Below are 21,992 nucleotides of genomic sequence, written 5' to 3'. Positions count from 1 at the left end.
ATAAGTCTTACTGTCATTTTTCTTTTTGGTACTGTACCCTAAGCAAGTGTTCCACCACTAAGTTACACCCCAACCACTTCCTGTCACTTTTTTAAATCATACAATCCATTTCATTAAAGTATCTGGTCACATCTAATAGTCATAACTACACACTTGGCAATAAATCTGCCAACTTGAGCTTGCTTCAGGCTCAGATCTACAGTGGAGAGATGGACGGTTCCTTTTCTGTCCTCCTAACTCTTGACTTGGTAGTTATTCTACCACTGCCTTCAAAGTTGGAAGCAAGGGGAATTCTAAAGAGATAGGACAGTTACTACTTAGCTAGTTGGCTTTGTGCTTTCCAGGCCTACCTGGTGATAAGAGCTGCTTTTTCTCTTGGCAGGTTCACCAGGGGTTTCTACTGAGCCTCTTGATCTTGGCAGATCCATTTCCACCCTGGCTTTTATCTTCACTCAGTCCCAAGGCACCAGGAAGTTACATGTCCAGATGTTATCTGCTGAGGTCTCTTTGGCCCTGATGACGGCTACTGGACTATGTCAGAAATGACTCCACAGCAGGGTCCATGAAATACATTATGACTCTGCATTCAAAATAATTATGTTTGCCTTCTCTTGCTCTCTAGGTTTCTGAGGTAGGAGTCATATCCCAGCCTTCAGCACAGCTCAACTTTCTTTCTTAGGCTGGATTGGGGCACCAATTTTCTGGGTCTCTCATTTATAGACAGGTAGTTAGAAATGTCACTTCCCTTCCACTTCTGCCATAATGAGAATTGGCACTCAGCACAGGTATACCTTCTACATTAGTTACTTATTGCTTCATAACAAAGAGCCCCCAAAATTTAGAAGTATAAATAACAAGTATTTATCATCTCTCAGAGCTTCTCTGGGTCAGGAATTTGGGAGTGGCTTATCCCAGCAGTTTTGGCTTACCAGGGGTTTCTTTCATGAGTTTCCAATCTGTCAACCTGACTGAGGCTGGAGATTACTTCCAACATGGTTCACTCCCATGGTTTGCAAGTTGGTGCTAGTTCATGGTGGGAATCCTCACTTTCTTTCCTTGTAGAATTTTCCATAGGGTTGCTTCAATATTCTCATGACATGGCAGCCAGATTCTGGCAGAATGAGCAATCCAAGAGACAAAGGCAAAAGTAGCAACACCTTTATGATCTAGACTAGAAGTTACACACTGTCACCTCTGCCATTCCACATTAGGCATAACCGTCAGCTCTGATTCAATATGGAAGAGACTATATTCAAGGGCACAAACACCATGAAGTGAGGATCATTGGAGTCTATCTTGAAGGCTGCCTACTGTAACTTGCTACACTTCAAATGACCATTAACCCCTAAAGTAAACTGAACAAAGTATAAATAAAGAATAGACCATACATTTAGATTGATTTAATAAAAACTTCTTTGGGAGACATTTGTATTTTATTTTGTTTATCTATCTATTTATTTATTTTGGTGGTGCTAGGAATTAAATTCAGAGTTTCAAGCATCCTAAACATGTTTTACATGCTCCCCTTGGAGGGATTCTTTTTTCAGTGCTAGGGATCAAACCCAGGACCTTCTGAACTCTAGGTAAGCCCACTCTCTTTAAGGTACATCTCTAGGCCTTTGGGGGACTTCTTGATCTTCAAAATTGTGTAAGTCAGCTGACCTTCACACGTGTTCCTTCCATTTAAATGTATCCAGGATTCTCCTTGAAGAAAAGCAGGGTCCAATCTTTTTTTTTTTTTAATATATTTTTTAGTTGTAGTTGAACACAATATCTTTATTTTTATTTATTTATTTTTATGTGATGCTGAGGATCGAACCCAGGGCCAAGCGCTCTACCACTGAGCTACAAGCCCAGCCCACAGGGTCCAATCTTAAGGGTTCCTTTTGGTTTTTAGATCTGATACTACAAAATAATCAGCAAAATAAAGTTTTGAAAGTATCTTTGAGGAATTGACACTTATAGTGGAATTTACAATTCAACAAAATTCTAAAGTGAAACATTATAAGAATCATCTGTTTTATTTATTTTACAGTAATGATTTAAATCAAACACATTTGGGCACAATAGAGACTTGACATGAAAAGTAGTTGTATCAGAATGGGCATCAGAAAAATAGTAACTCATCTTACACCATAATAACTAGAAAATATTTTTCTGTCTGATCACTTAAGTGTTATAAATCCTGAGAATGTTATTCACTGACAAATTAGGTCCTACTTTATAACTATAACTTGCTTGGAAATAATCCTTTTAAAAATGCTTTGAGGTACAAATCATTTATGTATTAAACATGAGTCTTTTACAGTTTACAAAGAGTTTAAACAAATCTATCAAATAATTACATTTCAGTAATTACAACAGCTATTAGTCAGGTTCAAGGACACACTGTTCCACAATTTCCCGTAAGTTGGGGTTCTCCATCGCAGCTGCCACTCGCTCTTTGTCATTTATCTGCTTGTTGACTGCAAAACACACAAACAAAAGTTAGCAGAACTATGTCAATACAGAGGACCATACAGTATTTTTATTAGCCTACTAAAACAAAGAATTTAACTCCTTGAGAACTTAAAGCTGTTTTTGACTATTTAAGTGCAATTTCCAAGGACTAGAAGGCAGACTTAAAAATAAAAATATTACTCATAACCCTACTACAACTATTTTAAATTTCTTTATTTCCAATTGTTGGCCATTTCTATACAGTTATATTTAGAGTAAACACAATTTTGGAAATGGCTGTTTTTTCCCCTTAAGCCTATTTTCTAAACTACAGGATACTTAAATATAATAAACAACTTTAAGCATAAAGCTTTCTGCATGTTGCCTGATCTAGAATAAAATATAAATCCAATTAAGATCTTTTAAAAAACTTAAAATTATTGCCTTTTCTTTTTTCTTCTTTTTACAAAAAAATTAAAATGTGATTGTGAGAACAAAGGGTATAAGTATTGTTATGGTTTGATTTATATTACTGAATTTTTTCCCAAATTATTTACCTATTTACATTTTCAAAAACAATACATTAGCTATAATTTTGCCAATAGCTGGTTTAGTAATAAAAACAAATACACCTAAATGCACATACAAAACAAGAAGTAAAAGAGCTCCATATTATCACTGTAATTTGCATTTCCTTGATTAAGAGTGATAGAATATTTTCCATGTTTATTGATGAGTTCTTCTTGTGTGAATTTTCTGATAATATTTCTTTCTATTAATCTACTGGGTCTTTTTTTTTAATCAGCTTGCATGGATCTTCACATAATAAAGGTATTGGCTCATTTTGATGTCTACAATTTACTAATAGTGATCTTTTTTATATATTTATCTTTAATTATTTATTTATTTTTATGTGGTGCTGAGGATTGAACCAAGGTTCTTGCCCGTGCTAGGCAAGCGCTCTACCACTGAGCCACAAACCCAGCCCCCACTAATAGTGATTTTAATAAAAGAGTTCAAAAGAGAGATATCCATATTCCTAATGAGAACTGATTTTTCTGGGTTTTCTCATGTAGAGAACACACTCACAGTCAGGCATGGTGACACATACCTGTAACCGCAGCTACTCAAGAGGCTAAGGCAGGAGGATCATAAATTTAAGATCAGCCTGGGAAACTTAGCAAGACCTTGTCTCAAAAATAAATTTTTTTTAAAGTGCTGGGGAAGTAGCTCAATGGTATTGTGCTTGCCTAGACTTGTGAAACCCTAGATTCAATCCCCAGTACTGATACATGCATGCGCACACACATATACGCACAAGCATGCACGCACACACACACACTCTTGTGTCAACAAATACAACTTATTCTATTTCTTCTATGAAAATGTAGGCTCTACATGCGCAGGTACATATCTCAACAGTTTAACTTTGTGGATACATAGAAAGCATAGAAAACATAGAAAGCACTCGGTAAACAATTAAAAATGAAAAACCAAAATCGTAAAACTCAATACTATTATTCTTATAAAATTCTATAGTTTAGGGCTGGGGCTATAGTTCAGTTGATAGAGTGCTTACCTCACATTCACAAGGCCATGGATTCAATCCCTAGCAACACATACACACACACACACACACAAACACACACACACAAAGTCCTATAGCTTAGAGGACTTTCAAAAGGATAACCCAAGGCTGAGCATGGTGGTGCACACCTGTAATCACAAAGACTTGGGAGGCTGAGGCAGGAGAATCCCAAATTTGAGGCCAGGCTCAGCAACTTGGCAAGGCCTTAAGCAACTTAGTGAGACCCTATCTCAAAATTTAAAAAATAAGAAGGGCTGGGGATGTAGCTCAGTGGTAGAGCACCCCTGAGTTCAATCCCCAGTACAAAAAAAAAAAAAAAAAAAAAAGCCAGGGAAGGAGAGGAGGGAAAGGGGAAATGCTGGGGAATGATATTGGCCAAATTATATTGTTGTATTGTGTGCATGTACAAATATGTAACAACAGATTTCACCAATATGCACAACTATAATGGACCAATTAAAAAATGAGGAAAAAAGGATAAAGTGAGTGGATTAAGGGTACTTAAACTCTTTTAAAGTTTACTTTATTACTTTATTATTTAATTTTTTGAGATGGGGTCTTGCTCAGGATGGCTTCAAACTCCAGGGCTCAAGTGATCCTACTGAGTAACTGGGACAATAGGCACGTACCGCGGCACATGGTTTATTTACCTATTTATTTTTTTGGTGGCAAGATCAAATCCACGTTCTCGAGCATGCCAGGCAAGTGCTCTACCATTAAACTACATCTCCAGCTTACTATTTTTTAAATTAGAGGTAGAAGCCCTCAGTTTACAGGGTTTGAATAAACTCAGCCCATGAGGAGAATGATGATCTATAAGTCCGGAATTTTGAAAATAGGACATGACCTTATAGTTTTCATAACAGTACTCAAAATGTTTCCTTAACAGACTGTTGCTGTGAAAGTAGGAGGTTTTCCTCTCTGCATCTCTTTTCTTCGTACTTTTATTTTTCCTCTGATAAATCTCTCCCAGCCTTGTGGAGTCACTGTCTTTTTCTACCTACCTACCTACCTTACTATTGCTCTTTTTTTTAAAAACAATCTTTTTTTAAAAAAAATGTTAATTGTAGTTGACACAATACCTTTATTTTATTTATATGTGGTGCTGAGGATCAAACCCAGGGCCTCGCATGTGCTAGTGAGCACTCTACCACTGAGCCATAACCCCAGCCCCACTATTGCTTTCTATATTGCTATCTCTTCTTCTCATGTCTTTTGCCTTTCCAATTAATTTAATGATGAAAGCTTAGTATAGCCATACATTATATATATATATATTTCTCATTATTGTGCTCTATCATTTGTACAAAATTCTGTTTTTATGTATTCATTTTTAATTAATTTATTTATTTTTTATATCTTTGTGGTACTGGGGATGGAACCCAGGACCTTGTACATGCTATATAAATGCTCCACCACTGAGCTGCATTCCTACACATTTTAAAATTTTATTTTGAAACAGGGTCTTGCTAAGTTGCCCAGGCTGGCCTCAAACTTGAAATACTCATGCCTCACCCTCTGGGATTATAGGCATATATAATAGTTGGGATTATAGGCATGTATCCCTGAACCTGGCTCAGAATTCTGTTTTTAATTTAACATACAGAATACCACCAGTGAAACTCCACATCATGTACAACCACAAGAATGAGATCCTAATTAGAATAAGTTATACTCCATGTTTGTATAATATGCCAAGATACATTCTGCAGTCATGTATAACTAAAAAGAATAAATAAAAAAAATTTGAGACACAGACCAATTGGAACTCTTTTGCATTTCCCAAATCCTGCCTCTGTGATTTAAAAAAAATTTTTTTTAGTTGTAATTGGACACAATATCTTTATTTTATTTATTTATTTTTATGTGGTGCTGAGGATCAAACCCAGCACCTCACACGTGCTAGGCAAGCGCTCTACCACTGAGCCACAACCCCACTCCCCACCTCTGTGATTTTTAAGCAGTTATTTGTTGATTTCTCATTGTAGGCTAGAGATTCTAAACATAAAAAAGATTCTCCACTCTTATTCTAACACAGTAACTCAAAGAGACAGCACCTACTCCAATTCCCTAATGCTTTTATCACAAGACCTCCAATTTGAAGTACACAACTCTCTACCTGCCATCAAAGAACAGAATTATGTCCTTGAGCTCAAAAGTCAAGGTCCCTAGAGCTGGATACCATTTACAGATGTTCAGTCTCTGGCCCAAGCCAGTTAATATCCACAGACTACAGTTCATCCAGAGTCCTGGTTGAAAAAAACACCACTTTCAAATGCCTGTATTTTACAGTCTGTGAATAAGGACCAAATAACTGACAGTATACTGTAAGTGATCCAGTAGATATTTGGCTGGTAGAATAACCGAGTATCCAATCTAAAATACTATCTGTAGTTGTTGTTTTTAATATTTCCAGATTCACTTACTATCTTCTTCTGTTGAGTGAGTTCCTTCAGAAATGTAGATTTCCAACTAGGAAGAAAAAAATAATAGAAACAAAACATTAGAACATTCTAAGATGACAGAGTGAGGCAGAATGTGCAGTGGACTCAAGAATCTACATGTCTGGAATTTGGGATGAAAGCCTAAATCCTGTTTCAGACATTAAAGACTTAGGCTCAAATCACTCACATTCTTTTCTAAAACAAAGACTGAAATTAATAATATTTTGTTCAACTGAGGAGATCCTGCAGGGGGCATTTTCATGATTTTTTTTAAATGAATACACATAAACACAATTTTATACAAATGAAATCTCATATGTGTTGTTTTATTCAGGAATATCTTTCCCCTGTACTCTACTTCTTTCCAAATAAATATCTAAACCACCTCCTGCACCACTCCCAGGGAAAGCCACATTAACAATTTCATGTATTCATGTAGTTTCTTAGATATTTTTCTCTATACTCATATAGACTTATACACATTTCTCTCTCTCTCTCTCTCTCTGTCTCTCTCTCTCTCTCTCTGTCTCTCTCTCTCACACACACACACACACACACACACACACACGGTTGGAAGTTTCTTTTCATTATTTGTTTTAGAAAAACGGGATCACAATATATACAATTTTAGCATCTTCCTTTTCTTATCCTCTATTATTTTGCTGCACTTTTTCTCAAGTATAATATTGGTTAAGCTATTCCTCCTGGCCCTGCTGCACCCCTACAAATTAGTTAGCCTCTAAGCCCTAGAGCTTTTGAGACAGCCTACAAAATCACTGCAAATCTTGTGGTTAAGAATGCATGCTCTCGCGGTTGGCCTTGTGGCTTAGCACTTGCTTGACATGTGTGAGGCACTGGGTTCAATTCTCAGCGCCACATAAAAATAAATAAATAAATAAATAAATAAATAAATAAGATAAAGGTATTATGCTCATCTACAACTAAAAAATTAAAAAAGAAAAGAAAGCATGCTTTCCACAGAACACTGAAACATATGAACTAATTCTTACTTATTCACTACTGAGATAAATCCTTTTCATGAAAAAAAATCATAATCTATTATAGCTAAAGGAACCTTAGAGATCATTTCATATAATCTCTCTTAAAAGACAAAGTACCATACACAATTTCCTAGTGGCATAACATTGTTATCTAGACCGCAAACCATGGGTATAGGATAACTCCACTTTCATTTACTTTGGTTAAAAATTATGTGCAACTCAGACTGAATGATGAAACAAGACCCAGTTATACACTGCCTTCAAGAAACAAACCTCATAGGCAAAGACATCCACATGCTTAAAGTGAAGGATGCAATGTTATTACATACAAATGAAACCCAAAAGCAAACAGGAGTAGCTCTTCTTATATCTAACAAAGTAAATTTCAAGCCAAAATTAGAGACAAAGAAGGACACTATATATTAGAAAACAGAATAATCCAACAAAAAAATATAATGATATTAAATATTTATTCCCCAACACTGGTACACGTAACTATATAAAATAAACACTATTTGACATAAAGTCTCAGGCCCCAATATAATAATACTGGGTGATTTCAATATACTGACAGGTCATCCAGACATAAAAATCAACACAGATACTACAGAGTTAATTCATACTATCAATCAAATGGACTTAATTGACATTTACAGGATATTTCCTTCAACAACAGCTGAATATAATTTCTTTTAGCTTATTATGAACATTCTCTGAAAACAAATGCATTTAGGCCATAAAAAAAATCTGAGCAGGGCTGGGGATATAATTCAATTGGTAGAGTGCTTGCCTCACATGCACAAGGCCCGGGGTTCAATAATACCCAGCACCATACACACACATAAAAAAAAAGAGACATGACAATAATAAATGTTGGTGAGAATGCAGAGAAATTGGAACTACTGGTAAAAATGTAAAATGGTATGGTCATAGAGTTATTGACCCAGCAATTGTATTCCTAGGTGGAAAAGACAAAAACATGCCCATACAAAAACTTGTACACAAATGTTCAGAGTAGCATTTTTTATTAAAAACAAAACAGACAAACGTAGAAACAAGCAAATGTCCAATAGATGACGAAGAGGTAAATAAGATGTGGCATATTCATACAATGGAATATTATAAGGCAAGGAAATACTGATACACGCTAAAACGTGAAAGAACCTTGAAAACATGCCAAGACAAAGAAGTCAGACACAAAAGCTACATTGTATAATATCATTTAAATGAAGTATGTAAAATAGACAAATTTATAGAGACAGAATATAGATAGGTGATTGCCCAGAGATGGAGGAGGGTTCAGAATAAAAGGGAAATGACTGCTAATGGGGATAGGGTTTCTTTTGGGAGTGATGAAAACATACTAAAATTGATTAGAGTGAGGGCTGCACAATTCTATGAATATACTAAAACCCAATGAATGGTATACTTTAAATATGTGAATTATATAATATGTATGAATTATATCTGGAACAGAGCAGTTATAAAATACAACAACATGGGCTGCGGATGTGGCTTAGTTGTGGAGCACATGTCTAGCATGTGTGAGTCCCAGGGTTCAAGACAAGAATGAAACATTTTTCTTACCTTGTGCTTAAATGGCAAACACCGCTGAAGTTTTACTCTTAAGCATAGCCCTGTGGAAGAGGAAAAAGAAATCCTCTAATTATTTCTTCATCTCTTCTTGATTCTTTAAAAAAAACCATATAGCTGTGTTATGTGTTCTCATATAATATAGGAGCTGAAAAAGTGCTTTGCTAAATCCAGCACAGAAGGTAGTAAGATGCCCTAGCTTGGCACCATGCTAGGAAAATTAATACACAATTTTATATATTCCTCATGATAATCCAGTAAACTAGGCATTACTAACCCCATTCTACAAATTATGAAACCAGTCTCAATGTAAGTTGCCCAAGCTGTCACATTGGGAAGGGAACCCAGGACCACTATAAAATTCATGCCTTTTCTATTATATCAGTTAGCCTTCTAGCAAAGGTCAATTAATTCACTAAACTTTATTGAATGTTCACAACAAGCTAGGCAATGCAAAAATTTAAAAACAAGTAAAAGGAGCTAGGGATATGGCTCAGTGGTAGAACCCTTACCTAGCACACTGGAAGCCTTGGATTCAATCCCCAGCCACATTAAAAAAATGAATAAATAAAAAATTATAAAACCAAGTAAGAGTCATTTAAAAAGGGCCAAATGAAACTTCTTGAAGTGGGAATTCTTTTTTTTTTTTTTTTTTTGTGGTGCTAGGGATTGAACTCATGGCCTTGTGCATGCAAGACAAGCACTCTATGAACTGAGCTATATCCCCAGCCCTTGAAGTGGGAATTCTTTATGCTTGCAAACTACAAATAATTACTATCCTAAAACAAGCTCCACTGAAGTTCAGTTTGTCACCATAGCCAAGCCTCAATTTCATTTCTTTTTCTAGTTGAGGATTGCAAGTTCAAGGACAGCCTGGGCAACTTAGCAAGACACTGTCTCAAGGTAAAATTTAAAAATAAAAGGGTTGGTGATAACAGCTCAGTGATAGAGCACTCTTGGGTTCAAATCTAGTACGACATAAATAAATAAATAAGAAAGAGAATGAAAGAAAAGTAATTAAAACTGGACCTGGAACAGATCCTCAGTGCCAATGTCCAACTTCTCCTGCATCTCCAAGTTAAAAAATGAATATTTATTTATTATTGGTGCATTATAATTATACATAATAGTGGGATTTACTATGCCATATTTATAGATGCACATAACATAATCAATCTCAAATCAATTTTTGACTAAATCCATACTCTTAGACAACAGAAGATAAATCAGACTGCTCTTATTATGAAGAGAAAGTGCTTCAATAATAAGTCACGAAAAAATAAGAGTCAAATAGATTCCTTTCCTTAATTTTACAGCCTTCTATTTGGAGCAGTTTATTTCCTGTCCCAACTAATGATAAGGGCTTTTTATGCTATAAAAGAATTTATTAGTATTTTGGCTTATTAAAAATAAATATTAATAATAAAACCCCAAACCATCCTAACATAGCAAAGTACAACTGTCCAACTACCTATCTTTGGGAGGCTATGAAATGAATGAATTAATTTTTTTAAATTTATTTTTTAGTTGTTGATGGACACAATACCTTTATTTTATTTGTTTATTTATATACGGTGCTGAGAATCAAACCCAGGGCCTCACACATGAGAGGCAAGCACTCTCCCACTCAGCCACAACCCTATTCCCTATTTTTTATATTATAAGTACCATTAAGTTTCCAACAGAATCTTTTGAAAGATTCCAGAATAGGGAAAAAGATTATATAAGATATAATCAGACTGTGCCCAGCTTAGAGCCTCAAATACAGTAACTCTAGGGGCTGAGGGTGTATCTTAGCGGTAGAGTGCTTACCTAGCATACTGAGGTCCTACAGTTGGTCCCTGGCATCAAAAAAACAAACAAGCAGTAGTTCTTAATAAATATTAGAGGACTCTAAAGAATAAAGATATCATTTCCTTAACAGAGTCTCCCTTTAGAGGATCTGCCTTAAAGTATATGCAGGAGAGTTCTATTCTCCTGGCCCCCACATTGTTTCCTTAATTTATTTGTGTACCATATGAGCATCCATATGTGATCTCATTGCTGTGGGTAATGCTTCACCCATAAAATAAATTAATAACTATTTTACAATTCACAAAACATTTTTTTGTTTTGTTTTGAGGTGCTAGGGATTGAAACCAGCGCCTTGCACATGCTAGGCAAGTGCTTTACCACTGAGCTTCTACCCGAGTACCCACAAAGCACTCCCTTGAGCATCATTATCCTCAAGAAAGAAAGGCACTACATCATAATTGAGATACTCTGGGTTGAAAAGTGGCTCCACTATACATTAGCTGTGTCCCTGGGCAAGTTACTCAATCTCTCTTGAGCTTGTTTCATCTGTAAAACAGGTATTATATTAGTATCCCAACAGGTATTATATTAGTATCCCAAGCTGCTATTGGGAATAAACTGTTAAGCAACAAGCTTAAAATAGTACCCAGCACACAAGTGTACAATAAACATTAGCTTTACTGTTCTATCATTTGCATTTTACAGCAATTTGTTCAACATCTGATGGCTAACAAGTAGCAAAGATATAAGTTGAACCCACAACTTCAGACTCCAAATCCTATGCCCTTCTGATAGGATCACTGCTGCCTACAGTCATTCTTTCTAGATATCAACATAAATGATCATCAGCTGGTTTTCTGCCTACTCACTTGACCTCTTTGAGTCTTCTTGTCTATGTAATCACTCACCACGGTAACTTTTGAGTAGGTGACAATCTAAGCTAGAACTTTTATCACTCTGGTACCTTTCTACTGGGACTATCTGCTCATAAGAAATGTCCCTCAACACAGAAATAGGACTTTCTTCACTGAGTTTTCCAACTGTGTTGACTGGAATACCTACTACATTGCCTTCTAAAAAGCCAAGAATCTTAAATGAAACACATATCAAAAGGGCCAAAAAAACTGACAAAAAACTTTGCTCAGTATATATAAACATTTGTAATATCAACCATTACGTCATCTTAGCATCCTCACATAGAACGCCTATTTGTTCCATAAATAAATTTTTCTTTTTTTTTTAAAGAGAGAGAGAGAGAGAGAGAGAGAGAGAGAGAGAGAGAGAGAATTTTAATATTTACTTTTTAGTTTTCGGCGGACACAACATCTTTGTATGTGGTGCTGAGGATCGAACCCTGGCCGCACGCATGCCAGGCGAGCGTGCTACCGCTTGAGCCACATCCCCAGCCCAATAAATTTTTCTATAATTGAACTCACAATGCAAATTGAACTTATCATTTAAATCTTCTCATATACTTTTCTCTCTCATTTATTTATTTATTTTTGGTACTTTAGGAGTGAACCCAAAGGCACTCTACCACTGTATTACATCCTCAGTACTTTATTTATTTTTTTGTAATTTCAAGAAGGTCTCATTATACTCCTGCGTCAGCTTTCCAAGTAGCTGGTATTATAGGGGTGGACCATGGTGCCCAGCCTATATTTCTCACACAGATACTTTGATTCCTTGCTTATATTTATGTTCAATAGCAATATGAAAGCACATTACATTGCTGCCATTTCCCTATTAATAGATGTTACAGTTTCTTCCAGATTTCACTATTTTAAATTTATTATAAATATTTTATATATTATAATATTTTCTTCTATGGAATTATTTCTTTAATTCCTGGGGTGGAGTTTTATTTATTTATTTATCTACTTATTTTTATGTGGTGCTGAGAATCACACCCAGTGCCTCACACATGCAAGACAAGCATGAGTATAAGCTTTTTGATAAGGATTTACGATATAAGCCAAAGGCTTAAATGTATTTAGACTAATTGACCCAATAATTCCACTTATAGAAATTTATCCTGAGATAATAATCAGATTTATAAAAATATTTATGTATACAGTTGCTCATCACAGTACTATTTATAATTGTGAAAGGCTAGAAGCAATCCAAATAGTTGTAATAATTATATAGATATGATTATCATGTAACCTATATGACTATGTAATTAAAGACTAATACTATGAAAACATTTTCTGAGGGGGGTGTGTGGCTCAGTGGTGGAGCACTTACCTAGCATGCATAAGGCACCAAAAAAATATATATATAATATATTTCATGCTATTATTTCTTAACCCTTACAAATCTAAAGATCTTTACTATCCCTGTTTCCCAGATAAGAAAGAAGCTAAGAAAAGTTAAGTAACTTGCCCAAGGCTACAAGATGGGAGAACTGACAGAGCTGGGATTTTAACCCAAAGCACATATTCTTTTATGACAACTGATTTTATTTTCTTCTTTATACTTTTGTTGTGAAGTTTCACAATGATTGACAATAAACATACCACTTTATAATTCAAATAAATGTTACTTCAAAAAAATGAATTTGCGGGGCTGGGTTTGTGGCTCAGCAGTAGATCACTTGTCTAGCATGGCAAGGCCCTGGATTCGATCCTCAGTGTCACATAAAAATAAATAAACTAAAAAAAAATAATTAATAACTATAAAACTAATAACTAGTAACTATAAATAACTAAAAAAATATTTAAAAAATGAATTTGCTATTTTGGATGCTATTTTAAAGACTCTCATCTGTCAAAGTATTTTAAGATACCCCCTCTTTCTCAAGATGGTAGCAGTATGTCCAATATCTGTTGGTTCAGAAATTCTCTATTGACAAAAAATAACTATGCATTCAATAATACTCTTCCTAGCATTAAATTTTTTAAAATATTTATTTATTTATTTATTTTTTAGGTGTAGGTGGACACAACACAATGCCTTTATATTTTTGTGGTGCTGAGGATTGAACCCAGGTTCCCGCCTGTGCTAGGCGAGCACTCTACTAGCCCCTAGCATTAAAATTTTAATAACTGAAATAACACCTATGTATACACAGGACTTCTAGTCCCTCAAGATATGGCTTATATGCTGGAAACCACTAATAAAAGAAATCTAAGTCAACTAGTGAGAAAGGGACTAAATCACAATGGTGCGAACAATAACAAACTACTCACTCACCTTTTCAATTTTTACAAACTTGTTTGCTTTCAACAGATGATCTATTCCCATGGTTCAGAAAATTTAAACATAAGACAATATACAATAAAGTCTCTATCTCATCCTGTCCCCCATCTGTCCAGTTCCCACCACCACTATTACACACTTATACCCATCATAGCTATTCATTTTTTATGGAGGCTCTCTATACATACAAATATAAATTTTGTTTTCCTTTTTTTGGTGAATGTATAGTACTAATGGGGCTTTAATTCAGGGTGCTTTACCACTGAGCTACATCCCCAGCCCTTTAATTTTTTATTTTGAGACAGGGTCTGGTTAAGTTGTCCAGATTAGACTTGAATTTGCAATTCTCCTGCCAGAGCCTTCCAAGTCACTGGGATTACAGGCCTGTATCACCACATATGGCTATTTGGCTATTTTTGCCCTTTTTTATGTAAACAGTAGCAATACTATGCTTATTTTTATTTCTTAACAGTATGTCATAAGGGTAAGTACTGATTATTAATGAGTTTCTTCATTCTTTTTTATAACTGCATAGTATTCCTTTGTTTATATTTATCATCATTAATTATTTAATCAATCCTCTACTGAGGAACATTTAGTTTGAAATAAATTTCCTTTATATTCTTTATAATAAGTATAAATTCAAAGAAACCAAATGGAATATTCCTTTATATTACCTTTAAATTCTTTATAACAACACATATATTCAAAGCACTGCTAATTAATCCAAAATATTGACACTGCAGCCTCAAGTGAAAAAAATACTCTGCTTCAAAAAATACCCTTCCAGAAGCAGGCACACTGCTACATACCTGTAGTCCCAGCTAGGCTGAGGCAGTAAGATTGCAAGTTTAAGGCCAGCCTCAGCAATAGCAAGACTGTCTCAAAACAAAAGGTCTTGGGATATAGCTCAGTGGTAGAGCAACCTCCAGTTAAATCCCCAATAACTACAAAACCAAAACAAAAAACCTTTCTGAGGGTTCAGAAAATAGCTCAGTGGAAGAGTGTTTCTAGAGTATATGAAAGACCAGGGTTCAATGTCAAACACCACCAAAACAAACTAACAAAAACAAAACCTTTCTAACACTTTCATGTTCATACTATGTGGAAGGCAACAGAGAAGCTGAACAGAGAAGATGGTGATGGCATCACCAGGGCTAGTCTGACAGCAGCCATTCCAATGTCCACAACTAGAACATCTATCCTATATCCACCCTCTGTCAACTGTGACCATGCATACCTAAGAGAAATACTGAGAGATAACTAGAGAAAGAGATTTGGAGTCAGGAGACTTGGGGTTAAGTCTCACCTTCACCATTTCTTGTCTATTGGATTCCGAGCAAGTGATTTGAACTCTCTGAGTTTCCAATTCCTCATCTATAAAATGAAGATAATAGTATTTTAACTGTCTCAAGTGCTAATTGTGAAAATGACAGAAGAAGAATAAATGAAAATATTCTGTAAACCATAAAGTGTGATACATGATACAAATTGTTATTTTGAGTCAATGTCACATGAATAATTTAGAATTTACACATATACACATATAATCTTACCAATAAGAGTTGCCAAAGAGCAATGAGGTACTGTTGGCGTGAACCTGATAATAACCAGATAGTCTTCTTCATTTATCTTCTGAACCTTCACGCAACTCTCTGTTACCACTTCCAGTTCTTCTAAAGTATTGGGCTTTTCTGGATCCCGGATAGTTCGAATCAAATCTAAAAAATCATCAGAGACAAGGTATTACATTAAGATATGAATATTCTAAATAGGAATGATTTTGCCAATTCTAAGCACTGACTTCTTTTTAAGCAAGTATTACAGCAATTTTTAGGCTTCTGACAGATTTCTACTACTGGTTTCCTTTTGAGACAATTACTTTCTTGGATCATTAGCAGACCACATTGAGTTTCTTGGAAGCAACATTGCAGAGAGAATATAATAAGAATGGGAAATGTGTTATGGGAGCTCAAGAGGAATTACTGGGTTGAAAGAATATTGTTTTAGGCTTTATAGAAGTGCAATTTGAAATCAAGCCTATAGAAATAGATAATATGTCAAGTTTCATTTACTTAGAATCCAGCATAAGTGAAGATTAGAATATAAGGGTTGGGCTAGACCACCAAGGGTCTTTTATAACTGGCTACAGGCATCAGGCAGTCCTTAAGATACTGGGAACAAGGAAGTGACATGAATAGCACTGTTGTCAGCTGGTGATTCATCCACCAGCTACCAGACTCAGAACTAAAGAATAGAGCTAGTGATATTAACTGAAAAAGCTGGCCCTAAAATCAGCACATGATGGTACCAGAGGAAGGGACAGATGAAGAAGTAATTTCAGAGACAGAATCAACAGCATTTGTCACCCCTTTGAATGAAGAAGACAAGGAAATAGACTCAGATTTTAGGTCCAAGAGCACCATTAGAATAAAAATAAACAGAATAAGGAAGAAATTTGGGTGGGGCCTGGGACAATTCACACATAGTGATTTTGAGGTGTGTAAGGGGCAAGCCAATGGAATTTTCCAGCAAATGTTGAACTGTGCCATAGGGTTTAAAAGGATACCAAACTAGACTGGTTGTTGAACCCATGGGATTCACAGAGACTGAGTAGAACTTTGCCCTTGAAACAAGAACTAATGTCTGAGGGATTCTGATTTAATTGGTTAGGGTACACTCTTAGAACTGAGAGTTTAAAAAATTTCTCAGGTTATCTTACCTGCAGCTCAGTTTGAGAATCATTTGTATAAAGGGAAAGAAATCTAGGGATGGGATCCTTGGGAACATTTAAGGATTAGAATGAGAAAGAAAAGCTAGAAGAAACATCAAATGCTGAATTAAGCTGACAAGAGCTAAAACAGATCTTTGATTTGTCACTGAGGAAGTCAACTATAAGAAAGCAGTTTCAAAAGGTGTGGTGGCACATGCCTGTAATCTCAGCAACTCAGGAGGCTGATGCAGGAAGATCAGAAGTTCAAGGCCAGCCTCAGCAACTTAGTGAGGCCCTAAACAGCTTAGTGAGTCCCTGTCTCAAATATTAAAAATACAAAGGCTGGGGCTGTAGCTCAGTGACAGAGCACTTGCTTCACATGTGTGAGGCACTGGGTTCAATCCTCAGCACCACATAAAAATAAATAATACCATAAAGGCATGCTGTCCATCTACAACTACAAAAAATAAATAAATAAATAAATAAATAAAAGGGCTGAGGATATAGTTCAGTGGTAAAGTGCCCCTGGGTTCAAACACATTAAGAGAGGTTTGAAAATATAAAGGGGGAGGGGGATACTGGTAAATTTAAGCAGAAGGGAATGGGATTAAGAATGTGGGAGCCTGGCCAGGTGTGGTAGTGCAGGCCTGTAATCCCAGCGGCTCGGGAGGCTGAGGCAGGAGGATATCGAGTTCAAAGCCAGCCTCAGCAAAAGCAAGGTGCTAAGCAACTCAGTGAGATCCTGTCTCTAAATAAAATGCAAAATAGGGCTAGGGATGTGTCAAGTGCCCCTGTACCCGGTACCCCCCACCCCCAAAATGTGGGAGCCTGCGTTGGTCATGGAGTGGACAAGATTCCCTTCTCACTGAGGCTACATGTAGAAAATGATAAAAAAGAAACAATGATATAGAAAGCATAAAAGTAGAATTTTAGGTAGGATAGGCTTGATGATCTTAAGCCTCAGGCTTTGTTCTATTATTTATAGCTCTCCTGTAATCAGAAATACAACTGGGAAAAATCAATCAAACTCTACCTTCTCCCCAACTATCTCCTGGGCTTCTTCTTAATGAGAAGTGGAATTTTAAAATACAGGCAGGTAAGACAATATAGCTTCTCTTACAGGAGCTGTGTTATCATGGGATTTATAGAAATAGGGTTTTTTGAAAGTGTTTGTTTTTTTTTTTTTTTTTTTTACCCTCCCCAGACTTTCTCCCTGTATGGTTCATTTGCCCAAGTTGTACTATTTGGTATTTGCGGGGGGAGGGGGAAGAGACATGTACTGGGGATTGAACCCAGGGATGCTCTACACCTGAATTACATAATTTGTTGTTGTTGTTGTTTGTTTGTTTTTAATGTTCAGGCAGTCTCACTAAGTTGCTAAGGCTGGCCTCAGATTTCCAAACCTGCCTCACCCTCCTGAATACCTGGGATTACAGATTTGTACCACTGTGCCTGGCTTATACTATGTTCTTTATATGCCTCTAAACCCTGAAGTTAAATTTCACTCCTTATTTAACTTCTCTAGCTTTCTAGTGGTTTCAGAAGTTTTGGATTGGTTTCTTTTAAAAGAAATCAATGTTGCTCTCCTCACATTCCTTCTGACTAAAATTTTCCCACGGCTCTGCACTGATACTGAGTCTTCATTTATATTTAAAAGCTTCAGTATCCAATTCCAACCTATCTAAAACATTCAGCCACACCTCCACCTGTAACCTCAAAACCTGCCCTTTAGCTCCATCTATCTCCTTTTTCCTAGCTATGTTATCTTCCAATCTCCATACTTTTGCTCCAGTCTCCTGGGTTTAGAATGCCCTCTTGACCCACTACATATTCAGGTCCCAACTATTCTTGCTCAACTCAAGTGGCTCCTTCTCTTTAAATTCTTCTCAGATTCCCTCAGAGACTCTCATCTTCCCATGAACTTCTATATCTCTTTTTGAAGTCCATGCCTTCTACTATATACTATATTTTTGCATATATAGGTTTCTCTCAATGTAAGTTTCAGGACTAGAATCATCTGTCTTCCAAAGTTGTGTCTCCAGGGCCCTGCAGTTCCTAAAAGCTATAGATAAAGGTTTGGCAGGACAGGAATGTGTTCTTCTGCTTTGTGGAGATCAGTACACCCATAATTACCATTTGGCTGGGGTTAAGTATTCCAGCCTCTACCAAGAGGAAAGTAAACCAGACTAACTCCAAAGGTCTTTCCCATCCCTCACTTTCTTCTACTGGCTTATATCCTTGCCCCAGTTACATTTGTATTGTTATAGTTAGATCTCTTCTTATATGGAGTTTTTTTTGGTTTTCAAAAATAATACTACATAAGGAGAGAGAGGGAGAGGGGATAGAGAGGGAGGGAGAGAGGGGGAGGGGGAATAGCAATTGTGAAGTGAAAAGTGCAAAAGTGCACCTTTGGAATAAGAAGACATGGGCTTTAATTTTTGCTTAGTTCCTTACTGACAGTGTGACCTCCAAGTAGTTGTTTAACCATTCTAAGCCTTTGTTTCTTTATCTGTATATTGAAGACAGTCCCAAGAGGGGACTATTAAATATATACAGTGGAGAACACATATATGTGTGTATATATGTATGCATACATATATAACACAGTTTGACTGTGTTAATGAACTATAAATTCCAGGCCTTGCTATAAGAAGCCTATCTTGTCATCTTCTGGGACCTATGGGTATTGAATCTGTCATATAAAAGAGTGGCTGTGACCTTGGGCCAGTCCCCAATCATAGCAGTGCCCACAGAAGTGGTGAGAGTGCGAGTCCAGGAGCTAGGGAAGGAAGAAAACTCAAGGGGTGTAATCAAGACAGCTCTGCTTCCTAACTGAGCACCCTTGACCTCTGCTCTGCCCACAGTTCTTGTAATTTCAATCCACACTAGGCACTAGGGCATGGATGGCAAAGAAGAGAAATAAAGCCGGTTAAGACTACCAGACTCAGCTTGCCCCAAGTTTAGGAAGAGCCCGCTGCTAGAAGGACTTCCATTCTGTGTGATTTAGGATCCCGAAGAAAACGCTTCCCATGCTTCCCACCCACTACAGCCGGCAAAAAAACAGGTGTCCACTCCCAGCCCTCAGGTGAGGCCCTCGTTCCCTTCGCCTCCCCCACCAATTCCACATACAACGCCAAAAGCTGCACTGGGTAAAATTAATTACCATAAACCTCTAGCGCTTTCTCTTCCATGATCCGGGGCCGCCGAGCAGCTCCCTGCTCAGAGAGGCCAAAGGGCCACCGGGCAGTTCCCTGCTCAGAGAGGCCTAAGGGCCACCGGGCTCTGCTCAGCGTCCAAGAAAGCAGCCCCAACACCCACTCCATTCTGACGCTCCGCCATTCCTGGCGACTGTCCTATCTGAGCCACCGTCTCTCTGCAGCAGGCCTCAGGATTTATCAACTTCCTGATCTTCAAATGGTCAAGACAAGTGCAAAGGTTTAGGGGAGCAGAAAATAGGAGGGACCGGACAGACAAGCGCGAAGGACCTAGGGAAGGGAAACGCAAGAACTACATGCCCCTGCATGCTTTGCTCGGTTTCGGCGGGACAAGAAAACTTCCTCGCGACCCTTGAGGAGTATTGCATGCTGGGATGTAGGGGACGTTTTCTTTGGAAGACAGCGAACTGTGTTCTGGGATTTGTAGTTCGTGGTGGGGGTGGAATGTAACGGTCTGCTACCAGTCACTGAGTGCCTCACTCAGCACCCGGGATAAACTAAAGATGAATGTTGAAGAGGTAGGGAACAGGAGAACTTGTTTTAACATAATACACGCTTTAAAGTTACAGTTAAGAAGTTTCTAACACGGAGACTCTTTACAGCTATTTCTTTAAGGGAGCTGCTTCCAGCCAAACTCTTTCTTACTTCCTGATCAGGCCGGAAGTGGGTTTCCGTTGCGGCGAAGTGGGACGTCTTGGGAGTCCAGTAAGGAAAGTTAAGCATGGCGGTGGGAAGGGGGCAACCTTTAGGTTTTCTCGTTCCTGTGGACTCAATTCAGCACAACTCTCCGCCACGGATAATGTTTTTGCCAATAGCCTTCAAAGACGACTTGCAAGGAGAGAACTTTGTTTAATGTGCCCAACAGTGACATAATGGAAGTCGCCACCCTAAAAAGAAAATCTTAAGTCCTCTGGTGTTTATAACTGTGACGGGTATCAGTTACAAGGTTGACGATGTTGTTTTATCCATTCATCCCGTCATCCAAAGCTCAAATATTTATTAGGTACTTAATTTGTCATATGAGATATGTAGGCACCACGTCTTTACAAAGATATGGCCCCCTGCCCTTGAACAGCTCACACACCTGTGAAGGAGTGAACCCGATGTTGAGGAATCTGCAGTTAGAAACAAAACTTTTTGTCAATGTTGGTGAAAGTTTCATCTCTATTGAAAATAAAGTTAGGAGTATCTTGCAGCAGCAACATATGACAACATGTCCCATATCTTTAAATTCCGGTCTTGTTTGTCTAGTTGATTTAGACTGGATGACCAATCAGGGAATAATTTGGGTCCCAGGAACACTTTATTCAGAGTTTAACAATTTCCCTGTCATTTATTCCACCCCCTTACTCCACATCAAATAAAAGGATAATTCTAACCTTCCAACCATACTTAGTAGTATGATGTGTCACACCGTATGTGAGGCCTCTTGACTTCTCCAAGCAGATAAAACTTTCTGTTACTTTTCCCCCAGCATACAGTACAGCATGAACATATGGAATTGTTGACTTACATGGCTGCCTCCCTCATTAAATTGTAAGCACCCAATGGTCCAAGAGCTTATTTCAGTATTTCAAAAACACAGCAAGGTGCCAGGCTCACAGTACATGCTCAGTACATATAGAACAAATTAACTGAATGTCCAAAGAGTGATAAAACTTTCCTGTACTCTGTTCAGAGACCTCAATTAAAAAAACAAAACAAAACTTTTTTTAATTGAATCTCTGTGAGGGTACTGTGCTTGGAATGGATAGTCCATTCCAAATATTATTTTTAGACTCCTTTATTCAAACGAATTTTCAGAAAGCTATTAGATAAAGTTACGCACAGCACAAAGGGCCTTAGGAACCTGCAGCCCCCTAGCCCCGCCTTCTTTGCCCACTTGGCCCACCCTGTTAAGAGCGCAGCGTCGCGGTACGGAGCCCTGATTCGCTGGGCAGCAGCCGCGGCCCCGCCCCTCCCGCCCCCGGAGCCCGGGTCCCGCCTCTCCAGTCCCGCAGGGTC

General features: G+C 37.4%; 1 protein-coding gene across 2 annotated transcripts; it reads right to left on the bottom strand.

The window, feature by feature from the left end:
- Positions 1-1,385: 1,385 nt before the first annotated feature.
- On the bottom strand, positions 1,386-20,327 carry Ciao2a (cytosolic iron-sulfur assembly component 2A). 2 transcript variants are annotated; one of them, XM_046426688.2, is made up of 5 exons: positions 19,937-20,304; positions 15,617-15,781; positions 9,060-9,109; positions 6,454-6,499; positions 1,386-2,465 (listed from the first exon to the last, which is right to left on the bottom strand). In XM_046426688.2, the coding sequence occupies exons 1-5, from the start codon at positions 20,094-20,096 to the stop codon at positions 2,368-2,370; spliced, it is 519 nt and encodes a 172-aa protein (XP_046282644.1). In that variant the 5' UTR covers positions 20,097-20,304; the 3' UTR covers positions 1,386-2,367. The 2 variants fall into 2 exon arrangements, with proteins under 2 accessions (XP_046282644.1, XP_058429292.1); XM_058573309.1 differs by lacking the exons at positions 1,386-2,465; positions 6,454-6,499; positions 9,060-9,109 and adding an exon at positions 14,793-15,437 and having other exon boundaries at positions 19,937-20,327.
- Positions 20,328-21,992: the final 1,665 nt, after the last annotated feature.

This window comes from Marmota monax, unplaced genomic scaffold, assembly GCF_021218885.2.
Source record: "Marmota monax isolate L192 unplaced genomic scaffold, Marmota_monax_Labrador192_F-V1.1 WCK01_AAM20220418_F8-fsc00078, whole genome shotgun sequence".
NCBI classification, from domain to species: Eukaryota; Metazoa; Chordata; class Mammalia; order Rodentia; family Sciuridae; genus Marmota; species Marmota monax.
This window is presented reverse-complemented; position numbering and strand designations above follow the sequence as displayed.

Bases quoted from the DNA above. Each gene is read 5' to 3' on its own strand.
- Ciao2a (XM_046426688.2), bottom strand. From the start codon at position 20,096: ATGGAGTGGGTGTTGGGGCTGCTTTCTTGGACGCTGAGCAGAGCCCGG. The intron at 15,782-19,936 runs GTAATTAATTTT...ATGATTTTTTAG, and splicing joins GAAAGCGCTAGAGGTTTATG to ATTTGATTCGAACTATCCGG. The intron at 9,110-15,616 runs GTAAGATTATAT...CCTCTTCCACAG, and splicing joins CTCTTTGGCAACTCTTATTG to GGCTATGCTTAAGAGTAAAA.